Below are 26,073 nucleotides of genomic sequence, written 5' to 3' on the forward strand. Positions count from 1 at the left end.
TAATAATAGTTACTCCGACTGCAGCTAATAAACTATAGTGAAACCCACCAGTCCAGCAGAAAAAGAGCCTCATCTGTATCTCTCCTCAGTCCCTCTCATCTTTGAGTGCTTTTCATCTTGGAAAGCCAAAGCCGATGTTCAGTCTAGTTCTGGCTCTAGTGTGTGTGGGTACAAACTCACTGGCAATCAAATCAAATTAACCATCAGTCAACGTTTACTGCCAAACGCAAAACATTCAAATCAAAGCAACTGATAAATTAGAATAGTACAACATAGTCTTAACGAACATTAACACAGCCATCAGCTGAACAAAATAATCAAACAGTGCAGAAGCCTTATTTACTACAACTCAAACTGAGTCAGTTATGCTGAGGAAGCAAGCCTCTACAAGGTTGTTAAAAACAACTTGACCATTTTAGGTTGCTGTACGTTTTGCACACAATGTATAATGTTTGACACATCTGTATTAAAAACACTGCTTACACACAACACAGCATATGGAGAGTTTGTTCCAAAACGAAACAGTCACCATTTAAAAAACTCCTACAAAATAAATGACATCACAAAATTAAAACAAATTATGTTACTTTTTCTTTTTAAGCACGTGGCATTAATCATTGGTTGACTACATTTACACACTGGATGCTCTAGATTTTAGAAATACTGAATGATGAACTTGAGGTACTGATGTTTCGCTCAAAATGGATATCCTGTGTTTTGGAATGGAACTCTTCATAAGTTGTGTTAATATATGTTGTGATGACACTGTGTGTTGTCCCAGATGTACATTTTACATTTCAGCCATTTATCTGATGGCCTTATCAAGAGCGACTTCAAATGAAGTGAGCAGGTGAGAGTTGGGTGTCTTGCTCATGGACACATGGCCACTGCGGGGATTGAACCTGTGACCTTTCAGTTGTGGGAGGCTCTTCTCAAACCACAAGGCCACCGTACCAGCTGTTCAAAAATTACACATATCTTAAATGGATATATAGCATTTTAGAATAGAACTCTTCAAATATTTTTGTGTCATGAACGAAACAGAAACGTACTACAAATGTTAATACTTCAAAGATGACTCCACTGTCTATGGGATGTGTCTATTGCAAAATATTTTGTCTATTGTGTGATGTAAAAAAATTTTGATTTCACAAAATACTGCAGATTTTAAGACAAGCGCTAATAAATCAAACAACAGTGCTTGTTCTTCAATAACATTCAGAAAAGTGCCTGTTTTCAGTAAAGGGTTAGTAGATACTTCATGTCTAAGTTCACACTGACGGAGTTCTAGAGAGATCTAATTGAACTGCAGCTAAGATGTCGACTCCAGTAGGAATTAAATCCTAAAACCTAACATGCCAGTTAGTTAAACTCAGATAAGTGTTATTGCCCATGACCTGAACACCAAGTTGGGTTAGGATTAGGGTCTTTGTCTAAAGTGTGTTGGAGCGTTAATGAACAGGTTCTGTCTGCCATCTGCCCCGCCCAACGTCCACACAGGCTGCTTCTTAGTGGTTCCAACTTCTGCCAATCAAGCAACTGGCCCCCGCGCTATTGGAGCAAAGAACGCCAACATCCACTGTTCACCGGCGGACTCTCGACAAGCCGTCATCTGTCAGGTTCTGGGAACCCAATCAGCAGCTGCTGAGCGGAAGTGGGCGGGGCCAGCGTGGTGAGGTCATCCCTGGAGGTCAAAGGTCCGTAGGCAGTGACTGGAGCAGCAATAAGCCACGAAACTCACTGTGGTTCTGAAGAGGAAAGAGTGGAGGAAGACAGAGGAGTAAGAAAGCGTGAGAGAGATGGGGATGACGTGCATGCATGTTCAGTTCAACACAATTTACACAAACACAAAACAAATGACTTAGGTATCTGTCAACATGAAAAAAGTTAAGATGATAAAGTGGAGCATCTGTCAGTGCTTTCAAAGGAATCATTCCTTCGATGGTTGACGGCAATGCTTGACACCCGATGGCTGTAGTGGAGCAGGGGCATCAGGGACCAGAAGTCCCTCGTGCTTGAATTCATTCATTCATTCATTCATTCATTCATTATAGCTCACAACTATAAATGCATTTGTTTACAATGCATTGCATCTTATAATAAAAGTACAACAGCTTGTGGTGTGAGTTTCTGCAGGAGGCCATTTTAACATAATAGGCCTAGATCCCAAGTTTGCAAATTCTATTGCTATTTTCCACTTTACGGCTTGGAGCACGCATTTTTTATTTTTTATTTTTTTTTACATACGAGTTTGCAAGTCATGTTACAACCGCATTCATATTATAAGTACAACTTCTTCTTCTTGCAGTTTTGTATTCCCATACTTTTGCTTTTTTTTTATAGACTTGTGCCTTCAAAACACTGGTGATTTAGAGATCTGACCCTTTGAGACACTGTAGTGATTTGTCAATCTGTCCCTTCAAGACAGTGCAAGCAGGGAGCAAAAATGTGTGTGTTTGGGGGAAGGGGGGGTTAAAGAGAGGAGGTTGGGAGTAGCTCTGTGGGCATTTGTGGCAGGGATGGGGTGCGTTTGTTCTAACCTGCGGTGCACCCCCGCCAGGGCGGTGTTGCGGAGGGGGAAAAGCTTGGGGTAGACAATGGTGAACATGGGTTGGCTGCAGCGGTGGCAGTGTCCCAGGGGGAAGTGCAGCAGGTCCAGCAGGCTCTTTGGGAGGATGATGGGGGGCAGGAGGTTCAGCTCTGCGAGGAGAACAGAACAGTACGAGGACTCACAACAGCTTCCTACTGGGTTACACACACTTTATGTAGGTGGCAAGGCAACATTGCATGCAAGCAGTTTGATGTGACATTCTCTCCCATGCAAAGAGAGAAAAAATAGCATGTACCAGGGGGGGGGACGCTACAAGGTTTGTTTACTTGTCTGTAAGTCACGCACAGTATCCCAGACGCTAATGATGGCACCTCTTCTTCCCCTTTCCCTGCTGCATACAATCAACATGAGGTAACATATTTTCTACTTATTGCCACTCTACAACTCTTTCGTTCGTGGGGGACGATGTAAAAAGTGGAGCCCAGCTGGCCAGTGTGGCAGACAGACAGGCACACCAGCGCTCCTCACCCGTTGGGTGGTGGTGGTAGGTGCGGTACAGGGTCCTCATGGCGAGCTCCTCCAGGGGAACCACGCTGTCTGTCTCCAGGGCTACCACTTTCACCTCCGCTGGCAGCCCAGCCAGTGCCTCGCTTAGCGCCTCGCCCAGCGCCTCGCCCAGCTCACCGTCCAACACCTGGGATGACACACCACACCTGGATGGGAGCGACACACACACACACACACACACACACACACACACACGATATGAAACACATACTGTAGTGATGGGTCGATTCACAAATCAATCGTTTATTTGAACGATTCTTTAAAGTGAAAGAGTTGATTCGATTCACAAACTGAATAGAAATGTTAAATTGGTCAGTGTCTGCGGTTGGACTGTGCTCCGTACAGTTCTACAAAATGCACTTGTTCACTCAATTCATAGTCAAATTGAATTTTTAGGGGCAATTGACAGCCTTAACCCAAACAGCATACTACTTCATGGCGCGAGCGTGATATTATTCAGCGCAATATAGGGATGGGACGATATGGTTCTCACGATACAATTCGATACACCATATGATATAATAAATAGAAGTTCAGTGACAACAAAGTCTGACTGAGCAGAATTATGTTTATTTCTGAGCCACTGATCTTTCTAGCAATGGCTTTGGCTTGCTAAAATGTAAACAACAATTTAAAAATGTAGTCATTCAGTGAACTAGCAGCAGTGCAGTTGCTGTATGTATGAGTGTATGAATCCAACATTTCAATCATGTCAGTCATTGAGTTTGCAATTCACTTAATGAATCAATTCTGTATATCAGTCAGTGAGTGTTTAACCCAGTTCTGGCTTTTACATGAGAAAATTGCCTGGACCCGATAACAAGCTAGCAATGGCAGCTGAGCAATGGTATCTCTTCTGTAGTGTGCCAGCCAATGTGTGTGGGTAGATATGTTTTCATTTCCTGCGTTAAGGTCATTTTATTTGTTGTGTACCTCCTGGTGGCATTTAGATTCTGTTATCTATTCCAGCGGCCTCTGCTGTCATAAGGATGTTTTTGATATTTTGTTTGTAGGCGTGTTGTTTTGCGGTGGTTGTTTTTATCTCACATGCAAAATTTAGTAATTGCATCTCTTCTATTTGTGTTTGCATCATACTTTATATCATTGATATTTTGATTATACTTATTTGGAAAATTTCTATTTTTCATCAACAAGCAAATAAACTAATACTAACCTAAACCAAATGAACTTAAATGAAACTGAACTAACCTACATTAACTGATTCTAACCTAAACTAAACGGTTAACAGTCTGAGAAGGTTGTTACCCGCTGCAGCCGATGACCTTGTTGTACAGATAGGAGGGAAGGCCTTTCAGATCTACGTTGTTGTCAACAAACACAAACTGCAGCTCCCGCGATCTGCCAAGATCTGAAAAACACACACACACACACACACACACACACACACACACACACACACACACTTATCTATCGTAATACAGTCTTTTTCAGGATAACTACATCACTACAGCAGCACACAACACACAAATCAAAGCGTATACTGACCGAGCGGTAGGAAGACCAGCCGGTTGGCGGCCATGGAGAGCTGGTTGAGGCGGTGGAGCCGGCAGAGCTGCCGGGGAACGTGGCTCAGCTGGTTGTGGTCGGCGGTCAGATACTGCAGAGACAGACACCGGTACAGCCGATCCGGTAGAGACATCAGCTGGTTCATGGACACATCCAGAGTCTCCAGATCCTGCAGATCACCGATCTCTGACAATGTCAGACAGGAGAGAGCATGAAGGTTTATTCCAAATCAGAAAATCCACCATTTGACAAAAATGACACCTTCTCTTACAAAATGATTGACAGCACAACCTTAAACCCAATGGAAAGTGAGGAACTTAAGTCCTTAGTTGACTAAATGAGACTTTTACAGACAGTAATTTAAAATACTGAATGACGAACTACAGGTAATTATTTTTATGACAGATGACATTTCCATATAGTTTGGAACAAAGAAAGAACACCCTGATATTCAGACTGGCACCTGAAACTCACATTTACATTTAGATTTAGCTGTCACTCTTATTCAGCGACTCACAATGAGTGAGCAGGCTCAGTCTCGCTCGAGGATACTTCAAAAGGAAACATGTCTGCTGCTGGGACACGTGGGCTGCTGTGGTGGTCGTACCCGTGACCTTTTGTTATGAGACATTTCCTCTAACCATTATGCCACCCGGCCGTCCTCTACAGCAACGAACTTCAATGGCACAGCAAGCTCTGTCTCACCCCACTGACACAGACAGGGAGAGTGTGGTAAGACGGGTCTGAAAGTGGCCAAAGGGGAGTGTGTGAGTGAGTGAGAGACAGTTCCTTTCCACATTGGAGTATTTTTGAGGGTAACCTGAGGTGTGTGTGTGTGCGTGTGTGTGTGTGTGTGCAGTGTGTCTCATAGGTCTGCACAGTTAATAGTGTATAATCATATATATATCACAATTTTAGCTTCCACAATTAATAGTGGAATACTGACATATAAGCAATATTGACAAATTTCAATTCATTTAGAAAATCCATTGTGGTTGGAAACAGTAGATAGATGTTGTAATAGATAATAGCAATAGATGTTGATATAAGATGAAAAATGTGCAGTGAAATAATTTTGCTCCTCAACTAATAACCAAGACCACCAGAACAATGTAGATTTTCATTTTAGCCAAAATTAAGCAGACCTAGTACAAGTTCTCTCTCTGTTATTGAGATGTACAGGGAATTGCTGTGTTTTGTCCCCTTTTCTTTTCCATGTAGCTGAGTCCGCTGTTGCCCTCTGCTGGCAAAAGAAATACCCACAACTCAACAGATGTTGATGCTCCAATGCTGCCATTTGTCAGTCACCGCCAAATGTACCCAACACCACTCCTTTCCCCAGTGGGAAATGTTACATGTAAAAGGTTCAGCATTTCGTTTGACTTAATGCTATGCAGGCTATACATCCATTATCATTTTGTTCAAGGATTTATGTAAGTGAGCTGTACAGGGCATTACGAAACAAGGTTGAAGATCAGTTTGATTTGTACAGTTAAACGTTAACATATAAATAAACATCCGTCCCTCGTCTTGATTCTACTTTCTCAATGTGGACCTCTGACACACACACACACACACACGTCCACATTTCCCCAGAGGGGTCAGAGCTGTTGACCTAGACAGAGTAGTCAGACAGTAGTGGGGAGAAGATGTGAGGAATAATGTAATCATTTGACTTTGAATATTCATTTTAAACTATTTTATTACAAGCTAAAGTAATGTACAAGCTTCCTTCCAGATAATAGTCCAGCAGTACTGTAACCAAGCAGTGCTGCCTGTAGATGTAGACAGACAGACAGCTGCTGTGGTTTACCTGGAGGAAGGCATTTCAGCTGGTTGTTGGACAGTCTCAGGTGCCGTAGGGACCTCAGTCGGCCAATCTCTGGACAGAGGAGCTGGAGGGCGTTGTCGCTCAGGTCCAGTGACTGCAGCCTGGCCAGGTTTCCGATAGCTGAGGACCAAACCACAGTCACTCTCACTCTGTTCAATGGACAAACTTCACCTAGATTACCTCACTTCCTCAGAAACACATATGCAGCCAAAAATAACCTTCAGGCTCATTTCATCTCCAGATTAGCCTAGTTTTAATTCTTTTTCACTCCCACTTTATCAAATAACTTATTGTTGTACCATTTCCCATTGTGTTATTTCTGTTATGTTATCCAGTCAAAGTGTGACTTAACTTGTTATCTTGATTTGTGTTGTGGCTATTTTTTCTTTCAATATGTCAAATGCTGTCAAATTAAAGCGAGTGACAATCAATCAATGTGGATGATGGAATCCATTCTTATGACATAGAGGAAGACTTACCTTCAGGAATGATGACTATGTTGTTTGAGTGCAAATACCTTAAAAGGGAAAAAAACAAACAAAGATGACAATTTGAATGACAAAGTTATTTGCTAGCTCATTAGATATTTCTCTATAAAATGCATTGCTCATATACATAGGTTAACTGAATACTCACAGCTCAATTAGATTTGGGAGCTTCTGAGCAAGATTGTCTGGCTAAGAGAGAATGAGAGAGAGAGAGAGAGAGAGAGAGAGCGGAAGTAACAAAAATAACAGCACAGTAAATCACTCACAGTAAAAAAGCAGCACTTCTGAAATTGATTAGCACTGCTTGCTTTATTTTTGTGGGAGAGGATTGTAGGAATGACAGGTAAGCCAGCTATAAAAGTTGCATTTTTTTGTAATTTAAGTGCTTCTTCTAGGATCATATGTATGCAGATTTGACCAGTTTAACCCAACTTTTTAGAAAAGGTCTTAAGTCATGTTCTGTAAGGCATTTATGTATGCCAAAACCCAAGACAACATTAAACTTCCACAATTATCAATGGGGTTCGCCTTGACATTCTCTCCCATACAAAAAGAGAGAGCAGCATGGACTGTGTGGATACCAGCGTGGTGAGCGAGTTCCTCTTCATGTAGAGTCTCTCCAGAAACTGCAGGCCTTCGTCCTTCAGCAGCTCCACGGGGAAGTTGTTCAGGTTCCTGTAGTTGAGGAACAGGTTTTTGTGGCGCTCCTGTTTGGCCATGAATATGGTCTCGTGAAGTTCGGTGGCCATGTCTGTGGAGAACCCCTCCTGGGGGAGGAGACTCGGCAATGCCTCCTGCTTCTATGGCATTACTGTTCCCTGAAACAAAACAGGATGGACAGAGTCTGCAGCAGACATAACTTGAATCTCTGTTGTTTCATTAGTGCAGCTGAGAATAACAAGAACTTGATAAATAACTACCTAGGAAGCAGTTGGACCATGACAACACATGCAACAGGATCATTCTAACTAAATATGGAAGCCCTAGTTACATATAGCTGTATGTTGCATCTACATATGAGGCAAAATTAAGTCTCTTCCTTTACACTTAACTGACAAGCTGTGTCACTTCAGGTGCAAATCTGTCTGCAGTGGCTACTAGCAAACAGTACACACTCAACTAGCTAGCTAGCTCTGCCACCAAAACATTATCAGCAAAACTACTCGGTGGTCTTGATATTGACAACGCTGGAAAGCTGCCTTGTTAAAGAGTTAGTACATAAACAGAAACAGTACTTGCTATCCAAGTAACAAGTTAGTACAAACTGATATAAACGGCCCTCTTCGTGCTGTTATCAGTTCTGGTTAGCAACGTTAGCTAAGTAGCTACTGTTAGCAAGCTACTTTCGACAGCAACCAGCCACACACAAAACACGCATCTGTTTTACTTTACCTTAATTTTTGCAAGACTACTTTAAGCGGCTTTAATTTCCCCACATGCACATTATAAACTAAGTATTTTCTCCAAGGTTTTACCAAAGGACTGTGGCACAGTTATGTGATGTAAACAACGTGAGACGTCATCGTCATCGTCACGGTCAAAGGTCACTTCTTCTTCTTCGTCTTCCTCTTGGTTTTTAAATGGCGGTAGGTATTCACATTTGTTGCATTACCGCCATCTACTGTTCAAATCCTATAATCCACACCTTTTTACAATCTCTCCAGTAAAGCTGCATCTCTCAGATATGTAATTTAAATTCTACACTTTCTTCCATCTTCTGTTAACTTTAGAATCCCCTTGACTGTAAATTCCTTTGCTCCAATCTCATCCATTTTTGTCATCATTACGCTGTCTCTCTCTGTATCTGATACCTTCCACATCTGATTAAAATGTGCTCAACTGTTTCCTAATCCTGACAATTTTCACATATTCCTATGGGATGCTTTCCAGTAATAGGCAGTGTGCTATTCAGACCATTGTGACCCAGTCTAAGCTTTATAATTGGCACCTCCTCTCTTTGTCTACCACATCTTTCTGGTTAAGAGTTAAATAACACTACAGTTGAACAAAGCTCATTTGGTGTAAACATATAAAATTAATATCCCATTCATCGTCTATGGACCAGCTCCACATTGTATATGTTAATGGTATTACAGGTTCAATTCATGATGCTGTATTTCGTCTTCTGGCTTTGGGGAAGCATTCGTAGCGGTAATCACATTTCCCAATCTCACAGTATTGTTTAAGAAATGGCTTCCTTGGGTAAAGTTGCCCAAAATATAGTATTGTGGAAACTTGACTAATGCCCTTTGAGAAATTCTCCCTCTGGTGATTAGCTGTTGTTCAACATACACTTGGATTTACTAGTCATTTAAAGAGTGGTAAAAACCCTTGGCTTGTACTTTATATTTGACATTTAAAATATTTCATGATTTTTTCAAAATAGAATTTACTTTAGCACAGATTGTGCCATGGGCCAGACATGATGGTGAGCAGTGAGAACAAGTGAGATGAACCATCAAAAACTGAAAAAATGCCTCCCCTCGCATTAAAAATCCATGGCAAATGAATCCTGCCTCCATACTACTGGGTTACTGGTGTGCAGAGGATGCTTAGTTCCCAATAAAGGCAAGCCAGTGAAAACAGTTTGCATACATTTTTATTCATCTTAAATCTTGTGGTAAACGCGTAGAAAAAAAGAATCAGAGAAACCAACATTCTCTTTTCCTTCAGCCATTCATTTTTCCCAGTATTCAGAATATATTGATAACAGGAAGAAACCCTTACAACAGAATGTACAAAAGAAAACCGAAATGAAGCCTCAGTCTAACGAATCATTTCAATAGAAACACAAAGAGTCGGAAAGGCTATGAATAATTTACACACATCAAAGTCTTGGTAGCAAATTGGCCATCATTTGTAACAAAAAGAAAAAAAAAAAAGAGTTTGTTCTATTTAATGTCAGCTCTGTGAGGTGTTCCAGTGGTAAAATTGAGGCATAAGTCACACCGCAAATGTTGAAATACCCATCCTGAACTCGTCACACCAGGACAAACTGGCACCAGTGTGTGTCTGCGATGGTTGGTCTGAGCTATCGGACTCTGAACCAGAACCCACTGATGATATCGACTGGACCTCCGATCCCAAACCTCTGACACTCCTTGCCTGAAACTAGGGAAAGGAGAAGTCTAACAGAGAGAGAAGAGTAAGAGAATTTTTGGGGGGTGAGGGGGCACAAACATTTTATCTACCAGCTGCAGTGTTTGCTAAACCCCAAATCTACCAGCCACTTTCACTATTTTACCAGCCAACTAGATGTTTAGCGTGGTGATGGGGGAATTAAATGGGAATGAAAGCTGCTATTTGTCCCTCATCAGCTGAGAATAGTAGAGTGCTTTGGTCCATTCCACCATGTTGACCTTTGACCTCCCAGACCGACCTACAGTACAACCTCCGCTGCCTCAACCTGAAGTCACACTTGACTGATCGTGGTCTGACAGAGCTTTTGTCCGCTCCTCCAGACCCACAATCCACTAATATATAGTTTTATTCCTACATGTTAGGCATTTAGCTGATGGCCTTACTTACAGAGTGAGCAGGCAGCATTCAGTGTCTTGCTCAAGGACACAAACCTGTTGTGGGAATCCAACCTGTGATTTTCCAGTTTCAGGACCACTAAGCCACTCTGCCCAGACCTCCCAGTCACCACACTGATGATGACATGCTTTAATATAGCACTAATCTCCTCGAGGGTGTTCTTTACTGTTATAATGATTACCATGGCGACGTATAGGTACGAGGCACAGCACTGAAATCCCATAATCGCAGTAAAGAGCCTCCTAGAGGGGATTATGGTTACATCATGTGGAGGAAGTAGTATACAGACATATGATTAAGGAGCATCACTAACTAGCTCCTTGGTTACCACAAGTATAACTGTAGCAACCAATAAAGATGGGTAACTGGCTCCCTGGTCCCATGGTTGGGACGCGTCTTTGACCAATCAGACGGCTTAGACCTGACCAGGGAATCTGACTTCAGACACTTTACATTAAGGCCGCTTGGATGAATAAACAGGAATGCAGATTAACTGTCAACTGCTTCACTTTTAAAGAGGATGGAACATTTAACCCTTCATTAACACAGTTTGGAACCACACAAACTGTCTTGTGTTACTTTTCAGCATGCCATATACAGTATTAGCAGCAATACACATTGACACAAAATATGTTGTATTTACATATGTTGTGTTGAGAAGTAGCAGTAAGTAATGTGTGCTAGACAGAAGGATGTATTGAAAATGCCCTGTCCTTTTTAAAAGCCTGGACTGTCTGACTGACTGCTATCAATAGAAATCCCAGCATGGCCTTCTGCATGTAGTGGAACTTGACAGTACAAGAGCTGAAGGATTTAAACTGTCACACTGAAAACATTTCCTGGCCTTTGATTACAGCCTTCCTAGTGAGACGGCTGACTGTAAACTTCTCGTCTTCTTTCATGTGAATACCTGTGGTTGTTTGTGTGTAGTCGTAAATCTGAGGAACTACAAAACTCCCGCAGCGCTCGATGGAACCTGGCCATCAGTGAGCTACGAGCAAACTTCTGTCTCAGTAACATGGAAGCAGTTTAAGAAATATGTTGCTCTGATGTCTGTAATTAATGACACAGATGAAGGACACTCTACACCTGTGATGGGATGATGACATGTATATATATATATATATAAAATGCAAAAAACATGGGCAGAGCTGGTGATCTGAATTTATTTCTCTTTTTTTCTTAACAAAAAGCACAAAAAACAAACATTTCCATCCAGCAACGTGCCTCTCTACCAGCTCCAGTTCCATTCTGAATGTGTCAAAAATTATAAACAGGATATAAGAGCCTTTTTTCCCCAGGCTCTAACAAACCTGAACCAGAAACAGAATCAGACTTCTCCAAAATAAAAAACCAATGGACTCAATTTGGAACATTTTCACTTCAACCTCCCTGAACGTTGGACAAGAAAACTAACTCGGCTCTGTCCTTCTTTTCATCCACATACCAGAATGTACCATGCTCCATCTTCGGCGGATGGAATCTTTGAGAACATCCGAACATCATTCTCTTTGAGAACATCCCTGACTGCTCCTGGCTCTGCTAGCATCTAAGGGGGAGATCTGGGCTTCAGGGCTGTAGGTCAGCAGATCTGACAGGGAAAGCCGAGCTCCGCCTCTACTGGCCAGTCAGTGACACTATGTGTGTGTGTTTGGGGGTGCGGTGGACAGGGACAGTTGGGGGGGAGGAGGTGGGGAGGAGACTGGAGGAGGCTGGGGTGGGGGTGGGGGGTGGGGAGGGGTTGAGAAGGTCAGGAGGTTTAACAACAGGGGGAGAAACACTTCAGCACTCCTAACGCCAAAACTGAACTTCATCTCTTCTCCTCCCATGTTCCTCCACCGAACACAGGGAGAGGACTGAGGCTAGAAAGCTAGAACTCCACTAACATCCATTTCCATTGGACAACAGCACTGACACACTCGCTCTTCTCAAAATAAAATCCCCTGGTTCTCCGTACCCATCAGCAAAATAGCATCACAGTACCGAACGACATCCAAAAGTACAGTTTTTATGCAGAACAGCCTCTTTGGGCTGGTAGGAGTGGGACGTAGGGGGACGTTGGCTGCGGGGGGACGGGGATGCGAGGTCCAGAGACACTTCAGGAACCAGAAGACATACCCCCCCCAATACCCTCTACCCACCACCACCACCACATTGCATAGCATCAGATGGCCGAATCTTTTCACTCCCATTTCAATCCAAACATTTCAATCCCCAGGCTGCAGAGGCTGGCACATCCCCCAAATTCACCAGCAACTTGCACTACTTTATCAGCCACCTAGATGTTTAGAACAGGACTCCAAAATGATAGTTGGTAATTTACCAGACGCCGTCAAAAACATTTACGAGAATCAGTCTGGTTTTCATTTCCCCCCCTGTGATTGCGCAACACGCCCCCCCCCCCCCCCCCCCCGGGATAGTTTGGTTTGTGGTTTGTAGTGTTTCATGTGGTAACGAGCTCGTCTGTATAAACAGCACTCAGTAAGATCGTCATTACAGCCGGACAACACAGATGAGATGTTTTGTCTTTCTGAACACGTACATAAGAGTGAAAACAAACAGTGAGGTAGATGGATGCTTGAAGGAATACCAAAACCTTCCCCCAAATAGCAAAGGAATACAAAATTTAACAAAAGAGAAAAAAAAACAAAACTTGCAGGGTATTTGTACAGTGATTTACACTTCACAAAATGAAATGAAATAAATAAGAAACATCTGGGCTGGGAACTGGGAATACAAATGTAACTTTTTGAGGTGAATGAGCCTTTACAATCTATTTCATGTGGTCCCTCTCTGATCTTACGTTTGTAACGATGTCTTTATAGTTTAGTCTGCTGTGTTTCTTCAGTAAACCTGAACTCTGTCACAAAATGCATTCAGTTTAGTGTTCACTTGGTATTCATCTAGGGTTTAAAGACAGGGATCTCAGTCCAGTTGACATCCATAACAGCAGACTTCAATCAAAATGTGTGGCTCTGGCTCAATCCAGACCTGCTGTTTTATTGACAGAAGTAGCTCCGAGGAAGAGAAGGCCTGGGCTTAGTTTTGTATTCGGCCTGAAAATCATATTTTTCTTAAAACACATGAGCAATTCTGCCAGTGGGGTGAGAAAATCCCACGTCTTCCCCAATGCAGCTTCACTTGTTGCAGTAATTTTCTAGATATAAGCGTCAACATCTTGAAACAAGACAGAATAATGTGGATTAGTCCAGCAGCATCGAGAAAATCCCACTCGATTCAAGAAACGTGTTGATCTGCAACAGAACCAAGTGGAATGATCTCATCCTAATGGCAGATTTTTTCACTTTCTTTTAAGAAAAGTACGATTTTAAGGCTCAATACTAGATTACATGACTTGTTGAGAGGGATATCTTGTGTTTACTCTGTGATCCTTGAACTCAATCGTATTTAAACACTTAGAAACTGTCCCCTGGACCTACTGTGGTTCCAACAGTTTGAGAGACACTGGCCTTGTCGAATGATCAAAGAAATGAAATAGGACATGGGATCAGACAGAGAGGTAACAGACACAGCCAGGCTGGATGTCACTGGGTATGACAGCACAATACAAAAAAGAAGAAAAGAAAAACGTCTGGAAAAAAGTAGAAAAGGATTTAACTTTTCTTTGACCTGAGATTCAGTTGGGACTCGGCAGCGACGCCCGACCTCTGACCTCCGACCCAGAGAATTATGGGTAGAGGGGGGAAGCCGGGGGCGTCCCGAGAGAAGACGGGAACGCCGACGGTCACAGACACCGCCGCCGTCCGTCCGTCCGGTTGGGTGGGACAGGGGAGTGTACCGGTGTTAGAAAACACAAGGCAAAACGTCAAACCTTTTTTTTAAGCAACACAGAAACAACACCGTCTCAGATACACTTTTACACAATTACGAGCATAAAAAAAAACAACTGGACTGTAGTGGAAACGGTCGTAGATTCAACCTGAAGGAGTTTTTCTCTTTATATATAGATATCAGCTATATTACAACCACAAGAGAAATAAAGAATAGCAGCTTCTTTCTGTACATGATGAACGTCTCCAACTGTAAAAAAGTTAGAAAAGTGACATAAACAATTTATGTGTATGTAAATGCTCTGCCCACATAGAGATGCTGTAAATCTTAGAGACTAATGGCTAATCTAAAAAAATACCTGCTTGTATACAACGCCGCCGCCTCTGGACTCGGAGCGAACCCCCGAGTCGGTCAAGTCGGAGATCTAGAGTTCGTACTCGCTCGCCTCTTCATGCTCTTCCCTCCCCAGTCCTCGCTTTGAGGGTTTTTTTTTTTGCTTGTTGACGTTATTTGGCGGTTAGACCCTTATGGAACAGCACTTTGTGACAGCGTGTGGCTCAACCTCAGAGAAATCTATGTAATCAGGATCTATTTGGTGGAGATCAATTTGATAGAGGTCTACTCAGTAGGTATCTATCCAGTAGAGATCAATGCAGTAGATGTGGGGAGCGGCGAACAGTGGCCTAAGATGTAGAGTGTAGGACTGTCGAGGGAAGATAATCTCCCTGTAAATCACAGATTTTTAGGACGGCGTGGTAACAGTACAGAGCGCCAGAAGAACTGTTTTTGATTTTTTGTTTGTTTTTTTTTTGCTTCCGTTTTCAATCTGGTGGGGTGGAGAATGATCGGGGAAGACTAGTAGACGAAAAGGAACTAAACAAAAAAATACAATTTGGCAACAAATTTGGCAGATTTGACCTCTCCCCCTCCTTTTGCTTTTCAGCGGATTGGCTGCTGTCCCGGCGCCGCGCCGACACGCAGCCTGCAGAGCAGCAACGCAAACCGCTGGACGCTGGAGACGCCGACCTCTCTGAAGTGCTCCTCCGTTAGATATGCGCAACAGTTTCACCATAATGCCCGCCCAAAAGCGACCAAAACACCGGTCATTTATAAAGGCCTACACATTTTTTCCCTATTTGGAAATTGATATAAAAAAGTAACAAATAAACAACAATATATAAAACTAGTTCAGCCGTACGGGGGGGAGAGAAAGAGAGAGAGACCTCCCCCCCCTGAATGGTTTAATTCTTTCTCCTTTCCTGTTTTCTGTTCTTCCTCCTCAGCAGCAAGGGGCAATGTCACATCTGACAGCCAGCTGGTAGAAACCAAAACTAGAATAAAAATATGAAAAGAAAAAAAAAAAATAAAAAAAGTTTGTGGAGGTACAGCAGAACATGGACTGACAGACTGATAGACTGACAGAGAAGTGAAGGTGTCTCCACCTTCCTATGAGTCTTGACTGCTCAGAAAGGAGCCAAACCCAGCTGGCGGTCATGTTTTTGATGTATTTTATTTTTATTTTTTTAAAAGAGATCCCGCCCACTGAGAAAAACAGGCTCTGTAGAGCAGCAGGAGGCGGGGTTTGAAGTCCGGGGGGGGGGGGGTATTTGAGTGGGGGGTTAGGGGGTGACGCTCCTCAAATCAGCAGGCAGAGGACTGGGGCAGGGGCATGGCGCGCTCGTTTTTGCGTCCTCCGTTCATGTGCGCGTATGGCGGCAGGTCGTCCAGAGACGGCCGCATCATGGCGCCCGACCCCGCCCCCGCCCCCACCCCCGCCCCCGCCCCCGCCGCCTGCCCCGCCCCCAGGCCCGGCCCCGACAGCCCGTTGGCCGCCTGCTGGCCGGAGGCCTGCTTGTCCGCGGCGGAGCTCGACGAGCAGGGAGAGGAGGGCGGGCTGGGGGCTAACGAGGGGGCGGGCGGAGCGTTGGAGCCGGGGGAGGGCGGCGTCTGTTGGGGGGTCGGCGCTTGCTGCGGCTGGGTGGAGGAGGGGGGGTCCAGGGGGACGTCGTCCATGTTGTCCGCGGTGTCCAGGTGGAGCTGCGGGGCGTCGACCGGCTTGTTGTCGGCGCTGTAGAAGAAGCTGAGCTCTCTGAAGGCCGGGTCCAGCTCCTCCTTGATGCTGCTGATGATCTCCACGAAGGATGGACGCATCTTAGGGTTGTACTGCCAACACATCCGCATCAGCTCGAACCTGGACACACACACACACACACACACACACACACACACACAGGTTAGTCTAGTCTGCATCAACAACATGTCCTCCTGTAGTAGCTGCTCCATCCAGAGGAACTCTCTGCCTTCCAACTGACAAGCCAATATTTGCTTTTGCCAAATGTTTGCTTTCAGCTGCTAAAAATGGCCGTATGTGTTTTTTCCCCCGCTGCTTGTTTATGAAGCCGAGAGCCGACGCTGCCTTCACTTCCCTCAGCAGGCCAGCAGTTGGCGCTTTGCAACACGTTTAGAGCTCTACACCAAGCCTGGACGCTGACAAACAAGCCTGCCGCACCAAGATGAACCCCTAGGTCACATCAGATGTATTAAATGTTCTGATTGAAGTTCATTCATGTCGAATGAGAGAAACTGTTACTGCTGATACTGCATGTGTTAACCAAACCAAATGCTGTTTTACCCTGACATTTCATCAGTGAATCAAAGTTGTGATGAAAATTTACACTCAATATTTTATCAGGTTTACCTCCCCATTTATGCAGCAGCTTGCTCCTCCAGACGGTTAGTCAGGTATAAATAAAGCATAAGTAGAAAGCATGCTGGCAGGGTGGAGAGATTCAGTATAGCTTGACTAAACGTTAGAATGGTAAGATGTGATTTAAGCTACTTTGAACTTGATACGATGGTTGGTGCCTCCTGGGATTTTGCCGCTGCAGTATGTAGAGTTTACTGATAATGGTGCCATAACCAAAAATCATGCAGTCAGACAAAATGCCTTGTTGATGAGAGAGGTCAGAGGAGAATGCAAAGACCAGGAGGTTAGGATGTATCCATGGATCCATCCTGCCTGGTGTCAACAGTACAGGCTGCTGGTGGTGTAATGGTGTTGGGGAATGTTTTCTTGGCTCACATTAGGCCTCTTAGTACCAGCGGAGTCTGGTTTGAATGCCACAGCGTACCTAAACAATATTGCTGACCCTTCATGGCCACAGTCTTCCTTTTTTCAAATGGAAAATTCCAGCAGAATAAAGATGATTCCGGGAATATAACAGTGACTTTAGTTCAGTCTCCAGATCTCAACCCAATGAAGCTCCTGTGGGATCAGGTGGAATGGGATGGTCGCGGCAGTGTTCTCATTAGAAACATCTGATATCTGCACATAGTCGAACCCCTGGCTGGCTCAATAACAGAATTGTCAAATACACTCAAGAATGGTTCACTGAGCTGCCAAGACCCTAAGGAAACTTTCAGAAGTCCTAATTTGATCACAATATAAGCAAGTGCAAACCCAACGAAGAGCCATTTTTGTGATGTATAAAAACAGACATTCATATTGTTTTTTGTCAATTTGACATGAAACAGGCTATCTTGTTGGGAATTGCTGGCCAAAACTAAGTCAGTTTTCATTTTCTAGACCTAGGCAGCTGTGGGATACTAGAGTGTCTAGGGTTTGGCTATTTTTGTCTGATGTTTTTACAGAGGTAACTATCAAAGTGGAAATATCCACAAAACATGACAGCATATCGAGTGTAGAGCAGACGCTCTGGGTACAGGTTCTCTTGGATAATGGCAGAAATCCAACTTCACAGTATGTCAGGACAGTGTTGTGGTTTCTCTAAGAGTCTGTCTGTGTTTGTGTGTGTGTGTGTGTCTCTTACAGCATGTCAGGACAGTGCTGTGGTTTCTCCAGCAATCCTCCCTCCATGACAAAGCGGAGGACCTGCTCATTGGACAGACCCTGATAGGGCTGCTCTGCCAGAGTCGCCACCTCCCACAACACAACCCCGAACGACCTATAGACAGAGAGAGAGAGAGAGAGAGAGAGAGAGAGAGAGAGAGAGACAGAGAGAGAGACACAGAGAGAGAGAGAGACAGAGAGAGAGAGAGAGAGACAGAGAGAGAGACACAGAGAGAGAGAGAGACAGAGAGAGAGAGAGAGAGAGACAGACAGACAGACAGACAGAGAGAGAGAGAGAGAGAGAGAGAGAGAGAGAGAGAGAGAGAGAGATTACTGTATATTAGATTGCATTTGATTTTTCAACAAAGAAAAATTTTATGTATTAGATTTCATATATTAGATTTAATATTCAACTTTCAAAAAGAAAACAAATATATAAATGAGAATAAGAAATTATGGCATTAAACATACAACTGATGATTACAAAAAACATGAACTTATGTGGAGAACTTACAATGTGCAAGGTGCATTGGTGTCTGTTCTGATTATCACATCATATTCAGAACATATTTTATGGAAGGAGGTATATACAGAAAACAAAATCACCATATTTGTTTAGTTGTGTGTGTGTGTGTGTGTGTGTGTGTGTGTGTGTGTGTGTGTGGGTGTGTGTGTGTGTGCGTGTGTGTGTGCTTACCAGACGTCAGAGTTGGTGGTGAAGACTCCGTCCTTCAGCGACTCGGGCGACATCCAGCGGACAGGAAGTAAACCCTTACCGCCTTTACGATAGTAATCCGTCTCATAGATATCCCTGGTCATACCGAAGTCTACACACACACACACACACACACACACACACACGCACAGAGGAAGGAAGTGATTTATTTAGAATGCTTCGATGGTCAACAGGTCACATCCACGGCACGTTACTGATAAAGACGTTTCTAACTGTTGAAAAGCCTTTAAATCAAATATCTGTTCTTTACTGTTCTCCAAAGCAGTGCTCACTCATAAGAATAAAAAAAACACTACTAACTAGCTCCCTGGTTACCACAAGTGCATCAGGGGAATTATCAGCACAGGTGACTGCCTGGTTGAAGTCTGCGGTTGTCTCAAACCAGCTCAGTTTTTGGCAGCAGGGTGCTGTGTTCTGTAGCTGACCTCTGACCTCCCTATGGTCCTTTACCTCCTATCTTAACAGTGAAGTCCTCGGCCACCATGCAGTTCCTGGCTGCCAGATCTCTGTGGACGAACTTGTTGGCGTTGAGGTAAGCCATGCCGTCAGCGATCTGCCCCGCCATCTGCAGCATCTTCTTCAGAGGAGGGAGAGACAGGCTCGACCACTGCTGCTGCAGACAGACAGACAGGGGAGAGAGTTAGTTCCACATGAGGAACAAGGTCCTGATGAGCATCATCATTTACCAATACACTGTAACTCTTCTTTGGGTTACACAGAGTTCCTATATATACTTAGAGTAGAGAGAATTCTTATATATATATACCATATAGAGTAGAGTTCTTGTATAAAGAATATAGTTAGAATATAGAGAATATAGTTCTTATATACTATATAGAGTTCCTATAGCATTACACTTTAGTTACACTTAGTATCTACAGAACTATAGTATACTACCATATACCAACACTTAATACCTAGAACTACGTTTTGTTTTGTTTTTTACTTTATTGCCATTAACACACATTAACAGGCAATTAACATTACAAAACAAAATCACCTTGAGATTGGGCTTCACTTGACATACATACACATATAGATGAAATGACACCATACACAAGTAGAACACACACACATCTACCTATACATATACCTACAAAAATTATACATCTAAACAATAAAGTACAAGATTCCTAACTAAGGTAGTCAATAACTGATGTCCATTTTCTTATAAAAATAGGCAGTTTTAGTTGTAACTGGGCAGTCATGTGTTCCATCATGTAAACATGTTTGACTTTTTGTAGCCATTGAACAATCGTGGGAGGGTTAGGCTTCATCCAGTTAATAGTAATTATTTTTCTTGCAACCATCAACAAAATATGCAGTATATAACACTGGTCTGTGGTAAACAGGAGTTCAGGTGATACTTCCAATAAGAACAATAACGGGTCCAGGGGAATGTCCATTTCCAGAATTTTCTCCATTTCTTCTTTGACGTTTTTCCAATATGTCTGTATTTTCGGGCAGTCCAGAACTACGGTTTTGTTGAATAATAAATTCTGTTTGGCCAGTGAAGGCATTCTGAGGTCTGTCATGTCTCAATAGTAGACCGCTGTTTCTTGTTACATCTAACCTTATCACTCTGCAATCAAGAAGTCTGGTCGATTTTGTTGATTTTTAATCAAATTAATTGGTGACACCCTGTGCCAAAAATATGTTACTGCTTGGTTACTGCAGACAGTCCGGCTGGACTATTTTTTAGGTGGAAAATGATTAATGTATTTAGTAAGCAGCCATGTAATTAACAAGATAATGTACAGCAAGCCGGTCACTCCGCTTTGTGTTGGGTTCTTGATTCACCCCATCGGGACTTATTTTGCAATAATGACCAGCTCCCTGTACACTATACCTTACTTACTAGGATCTGTACAACTATACTACACTACACTTCTACCTATACTTAAGCTTATCTCTAGTTCACTACATTACACACAATCATTTCTAAACTCACTATTGGTCTCAACAACAGGCTAACAGGACGTCGAAGCCTGCTGGCTTGGGATAGAGAGACCCAGAACACCACCAGGACATGATATGCACCCCAGGGTGCCTCTGTCTGAACAAACTAGTGACCTGGCTGGTAGAAGCTAAAGGCAGGTACCTCTTTGGGTCGGAGGGAGCGCAGGTAACTCTTCAGGTCTCCTCGCGTCATCAGCTCCATGATGACCAGGGTGGGCTGGCCCTGAGAGACCACGCCCAGGAGACGAACCTGCACCAATCACAGCACAGTACATCATTACAACACAGGAACTGACTGGCTCCCTTGTCTAATGATTTGACTTGATGTTGATTTGACATAACGTTGATTTGACTTTTTATAATCATTTTTTATAATCATTTATGGGACTCTAGCCCCAGCATGGCATTCTGAATATCAACTGAATAACATACTTAGAATAGAATAGAGTAGAACAGAAAAGAATAAAACAGAACAGAATCTAGAATAGAATGGAACCTGTCCACCACTGCTCTGTATGATCTGAACATGTGTGTGTGTGTATGTATGTGTGTGTGTGTGCGTGCATGTACCACATGGTGACAGTTGAACTCCTTCATGACGGAGGCCTCGTTGAGGAACTCTATCCGCTCCCTCATGCTGGCCGTCTCGTTCACGGTCTTGACGGCGACGCGGGTCTCCGGCTCGTCTTTGACCACGCCCTTGGCCACGCCCTCATACACCATGCCGAACGACCCCTGACCCAGCTCCCGGCTCAGAGAGATCTTCTCCCTCGCCACCTCCCACTCATCTGGTACGTACACTGCACAGAAAGCATTACATGATGACGATAATAACAATAACAATACACTGTGCAGCAACCAGTTCAGCTTTTAGTCCAGCTACACCATAACAATAATAATACTAAAATTAACTTTATATGTATAGCACTTTTTAAGACAGTTTACAAAGTGGTTTACAGTGTTTCCCACAGAATTTGAATGTATTTGTGGTGGTAGGTGGGTTGGCGGGGGGGGGGGGGATCAATGGGATCAATAAAGGATCCCATTACCTGGATGGCTGAAAAATTATCTAATGTAGGCCTCTTCCATTTTAAATAGTTCTATTTGTCAAACAAATAACTAACCTGTATATATCTAAAGTACTTTGTGTCAAAGATAACATAACTTAAAAATATAAACAGTGCTACACTGTTCTGTTTGTTGTTGCTTTTGTCTACAAGGTGAAGAATAGAAATGAGACCCCTTTTACAGAGAAATCAGCTGTTCTGCCCCTCTGCCCTGCTGCATCTCTGTGCTGTCAGTCTCACCTGTATCTTTACATCGTTACATTACAGCCTTTGACATTATTATCTACTCTGTTTTACTGCTCAGCAGCTCCTCTGGTCCAGACTGTCCTGCTCCTCCTCAGGACCAGTCCTTTTCCTTCTTTGAAAATATTTTTGAATATGAATCTGGATTGAGGGAGCAAACATTCAGTCAGAGTTAAAAAGTTAATATTAACGTTATCAGTCCACTCAGTGGATACTGACTAGCAGCTAGGCTATACAGCGTGCTAATCTCGGAAACTCAGCTGTATTCCGAGTAACGTTAACTGTTAGTTCTTCTTTTCGGGAATTCAGTCGGCCGTCTTCTTGGCATGGAAAAAAAAATATCCCTCACGCTTGTGCAGTGGGAGGCGAACAGACGGGTCCGGTGAGCGAGCGAGAGAGAGAGAGAGAGACAGAGACCGAGCAACAGAGAGAGAGAGGGGAGCAACAGAGAGAGCAAGCGAGAGAGAGAGAGCGAGCGAGAGACGGAAAGAGAGAGCGAGAGAAAGAGAGAGAGCGAGAGAGACACAGAAAGAGAGAGCGAGAGACAGAAAGAGAGAGAGTGAGAGACAGAAAGAGAGAGAGAGAGATCGCGTGGAGCAATTAGGGGCTGAGTGAATCAAAGCGCTACACGCAGTTCTACAATTAAATAGTGAAGAAAAAAAAAATTTGCCACAAAGTTTTTTTATGTGTGGGGAAACCCTGGAGGGGTAACTTAGAGCGAGGGGAGATTGTCCACTAGTTAATCGATCACGGATGGCGTCGTTCTCTCGGACGGATAAAAAAATAAAAATAAAAAATGCTAAAATGGGTCGCCAAATATACTTTGGCGGCCGTTAATATACCTGGGCGGCCCGCCCAGGTAAAGTCTATGTGTGGGAAACACTGACGGTTTATCAAGCAAATAAAAGCGAACACGCTTCAAAATGTTCACTTACTCTCGGCGGCGCTGAAGTATTCTGGGTTGACCGAGGCGTACAGGACTCCGTTCCCCAGCCGGTCGCTGTTCCTGGACACACAAACACACACAGGGTTTATAGACACACACACACACACATACATACACACGTACGCTTGCACACTAGGTCTGCACAGCTGTAGTGTATAATCGTATATATATATCATGTTGGTTTCCACAATTAATAGTAGAATATCGGCAAATCAACAATATTGAATTTATTTAGAAAATCCACTGTGGTTGGAACTAGTCAAGATATTGATAAGATTCAAATGTGCAGTGAAATTTTTTTGTTCCTTAAATTATCCAGACAAATAATTGCGATGACAATACCTCGCAAAATAATCTAGATTTTCATTTTAGTGAACATTTTTAGAACTGTAGAATTTCAAATTGTGCAGCGATAGTGTGTTACTGAGCTACACAGGGAATTGAACCTCTAACCCCGGCAGTGTCATTGCCTCGCTCTACCCATTGAGCTGCACAGAAACACACAAACCTTTTCCTGTTGAAGACGACCAGCATTGCGACCAGGAAGCAGAGGAAAAGGAGGATGCCGATGGGGATGAAGATCATAGCGTAGAGGATGTTTTCATATCCTGTTGGATCAAAGAGTTCCTTTGATTATTACAGCTCAGTTCAGAGCGTTTCTGCTTTGTTCTCTAGCAAACAGGCTTCGAACCCACAACAGTACATGGTATCTGCCTGGCCTGTGGACGCATTAGGACGCTGCAGGGATCTAACCAGACGCCTGCTCAGTAGACTATCCTGTCAATACAACCATGTTCACTATAGAAGCAGGAAAAAAGGACAAATTGTTATTTATTAACGGTGCCACTGCTCACCCCCTCCCTCCGAGGCACTTAGCCACTCCACTAGCTGTCCTCGGAGAACCCCTAGTGTGTGTGTGTGTGTGTCTTACGTTCAGCTACATAGAGATCCAGAATGTGTGTCCAGGATCCGTTGCCAGCCAGTGAAGTTGCTCTGACTCTGACTGAATAGTTTCCTGGACTGAGGTTGGACAGCCGAGCGCCACGCTGGGTCTGGTACACCTGACCAGACACACACTCATGCTTCTCAGCCTGAAACACACACACACACACAATTAATAAAAGATCATTACATAAAAAAATCTTTAAACATGAGTTTTAAGAAGTGACGTGATTTTAGGAGTCCAAGATCATTCTGATGACAATGAATGACAATCTATATATCCAGAATCTAATATACAGTATACATCTATGATCTAGATTTTGGAACAGCCAAAATATGGACCTGTTGTTTTTAATCTAGAATGTGGGACAGCCAGTAGGCAGCAAGTTCTGACTCATAGAGGGTTAAACGGTCTGCCAGACCCATCCCTGTCTTATAAATGATCAATAAATCTTAAAATCAATTCTGAAAATTCTGAAAATTCTATGTTCAGACCTGGAAATGACAGAATTCATTTTCCAAGCTTCCCGGCCCCAGAAGACGGAGAGGTTGTCTTACCTCAGCAGCCAGTCTGAACTTGATCTCGTACATGAGGATGAGTCCGTTTGGACGAGACGGCTCCGGCCAGCGCAGGTACACCCAGTCCTCCTGGCCCTCCCAGGTCACCGGGCCGGGGATGTCGTCAGCGTTCTCTGGAGAACCACAGGGAGACTGGGTTACCATGGTGACCACAGAGCTCACAGGGTAGACCTCTTATCCAGCGTGACTTCCAATGAGTTCAGTAGAAACAACTTCAAAATTGACAATATGGTTGTGCCACTACTGTAACTTCTATGTGTTAGCAGGAGTTCAGCGGCTGGTAAATCCCAAAATTCATCAGCTACTTTCATCATTTTAGCTGTCAACTAGGATAGTGTTGGTTGCTTGAGAAGGTGGTGATTTATAAAACGTATTCTACTGTTGCAGTATTTGCAGGGTCGATTGGGATAACGACTAAAAGGTAAAATATAATGTAAATGTAATCCCATAATCCACCAGCTGCAATTAACATCAACAATGAAATCATAATTGGGGAAATCATAAATAAAACTACAAATCCATACACATTTTCAATAAACACCAAAGATCAATAGAGTATATACAACCCTGTGGTTGAGAAAAGACTTGTTGAGTTGCACTGAATCAGCAGCAGCTTGAAATGTCTAACCTGGTGGTTGATAAGGACTAATGTGATAACTGTGAGCTTCAGGCCAGGAGCTGCTCATAAAGCAGTCAATACAGTAACCAGAAAATAATCTGTTAATTAACATCTATTTGTAAACAAAACCTAACCTGCAGGCTGCGTTCTGGAGAAGACGAACTCTGCGGCGCTGCAGTGTCGGACCTGCCGGTTGCAGGCGTGGACGTCGATGCGGTAAACGGTGAACGGCTGCAGGCCGGAGATCTGCAGCTCGCGCTCCGCCACGGCCTGCTCCATGAAGTCAAACTCATGATCCGACGCCTCCGGCTCCGCGGTGCTGCTGTTACCGCTACCGGCGGCTGGGAGAGGAGGGGCGGTGGTGCTGTTGGCGTACAGCCGGCTGCCGCGGGAGAAGGTGGAGTTGGCGATGCCAAATAAATCTCTGCGGCGACGATCTGGTGGACTGCAGGAGAGAGGAATGGGGAGAGAATGGAGAGAGAGAGAGAAACAGAGAGAGGTAGAAGAGAGAGATGGAGATAGAGGGAGAAGAGAGGGAGACAGGAGGAAGGTGAGTTGAGTTCTGCAGCGTAGGGCTACATAAGTATGACAGGCTATAAATTTGCTGGCTACATTTCCACACACACGAAAAATCACATCTTACCCTGGTAAGGCAATATTCTGACCCAACCAAATACCATGGAAACACCTTAGTCTGATTAACACACCTACATTCTGCTAAATCTGTCCATTTATTTGTCCATGGAAACACATTAGTCTGATTTCATTCAGGTTTTTAAATATGTGTGTCTAAAGTCACAGAGGAAGCTGACCTGAATGCAGTGGCGGTGTTTCACACC

At 43.6% G+C, this 26,073-nt stretch overlaps 2 protein-coding genes across 3 annotated transcripts in view; both read right to left on the bottom strand.

The window, feature by feature from the left end:
* Positions 1-212: 212 nt before the first annotated feature.
* On the bottom strand, positions 213-8,485 carry lrrc28 (leucine rich repeat containing 28). 2 transcript variants are annotated; one of them, XM_071897357.2, is made up of 10 exons: positions 8,357-8,485; positions 7,546-7,782; positions 7,113-7,153; positions 6,956-6,993; positions 6,459-6,596; positions 4,625-4,831; positions 4,385-4,487; positions 3,080-3,264; positions 2,541-2,700; positions 213-1,748 (listed from the first exon to the last, which is right to left on the bottom strand). In XM_071897357.2, the coding sequence occupies exons 2-10, from the start codon at positions 7,711-7,713 to the stop codon at positions 1,679-1,681; spliced, it is 1,110 nt and encodes a 369-aa protein (XP_071753458.1). In that variant the 5' UTR covers positions 7,714-7,782; positions 8,357-8,485; the 3' UTR covers positions 213-1,678. The 2 variants fall into 2 exon arrangements, with proteins under 2 accessions (XP_071753458.1, XP_078139256.1); XM_078283130.1 differs by lacking the exon at positions 2,541-2,700.
* Positions 8,486-15,607: 7,122 nt separating this feature from the next.
* Positions 15,608-26,073, bottom strand: part of igf1rb (insulin-like growth factor 1b receptor) — a 63,146-nt gene continuing 52,680 nt past the window's right edge. Inside the window, exons 11-21 of the mRNA XM_071897365.2 lie at positions 25,369-25,679; positions 24,595-24,728; positions 24,026-24,185; positions 23,603-23,702; positions 23,084-23,154; positions 21,409-21,638; positions 20,981-21,088; positions 19,330-19,492; positions 18,841-18,970; positions 18,124-18,258; positions 15,608-16,484 (exon numbers count right to left, since the gene is read on the bottom strand). Of these exons, the coding sequence (XP_071753466.2) occupies positions 15,935-16,484; positions 18,124-18,258; positions 18,841-18,970; positions 19,330-19,492; positions 20,981-21,088; positions 21,409-21,638; positions 23,084-23,154; positions 23,603-23,702; positions 24,026-24,185; positions 24,595-24,728; positions 25,369-25,679 (2,092 nt within the window). The 3' untranslated portion in view covers positions 15,608-15,934. The remainder of the gene's footprint in view (positions 16,485-18,123; positions 18,259-18,840; positions 18,971-19,329; positions 19,493-20,980; positions 21,089-21,408; positions 21,639-23,083; positions 23,155-23,602; positions 23,703-24,025; positions 24,186-24,594; positions 24,729-25,368; positions 25,680-26,073) is intronic.

Source organism: Centroberyx gerrardi, chromosome 1, assembly GCF_048128805.1.
Source record: "Centroberyx gerrardi isolate f3 chromosome 1, fCenGer3.hap1.cur.20231027, whole genome shotgun sequence".
In the NCBI taxonomy this organism is placed as follows: domain Eukaryota; kingdom Metazoa; phylum Chordata; class Actinopteri; order Beryciformes; family Berycidae; genus Centroberyx; species Centroberyx gerrardi.

Bases quoted from the DNA above. Each gene is read 5' to 3' on its own strand.
- lrrc28 (XM_071897357.2), bottom strand. From the start codon at position 7,713: ATGGCCACCGAACTTCACGAGACCATATTCATGGCCAAACAGGAGCGC. The intron at 6,994-7,112 runs GTGAGTATTCAG...TTCCCTTTTAAG, and splicing joins CTCCCAAATCTAATTGAGCT to GTATTTGCACTCAAACAACA. The intron at 1,749-2,540 runs GTTAGAACAAAC...TTTCCTCTTCAG, and splicing joins CTGGCGGGGGTGCACCGCAG to AACCACAGTGAGTTTCGTGG.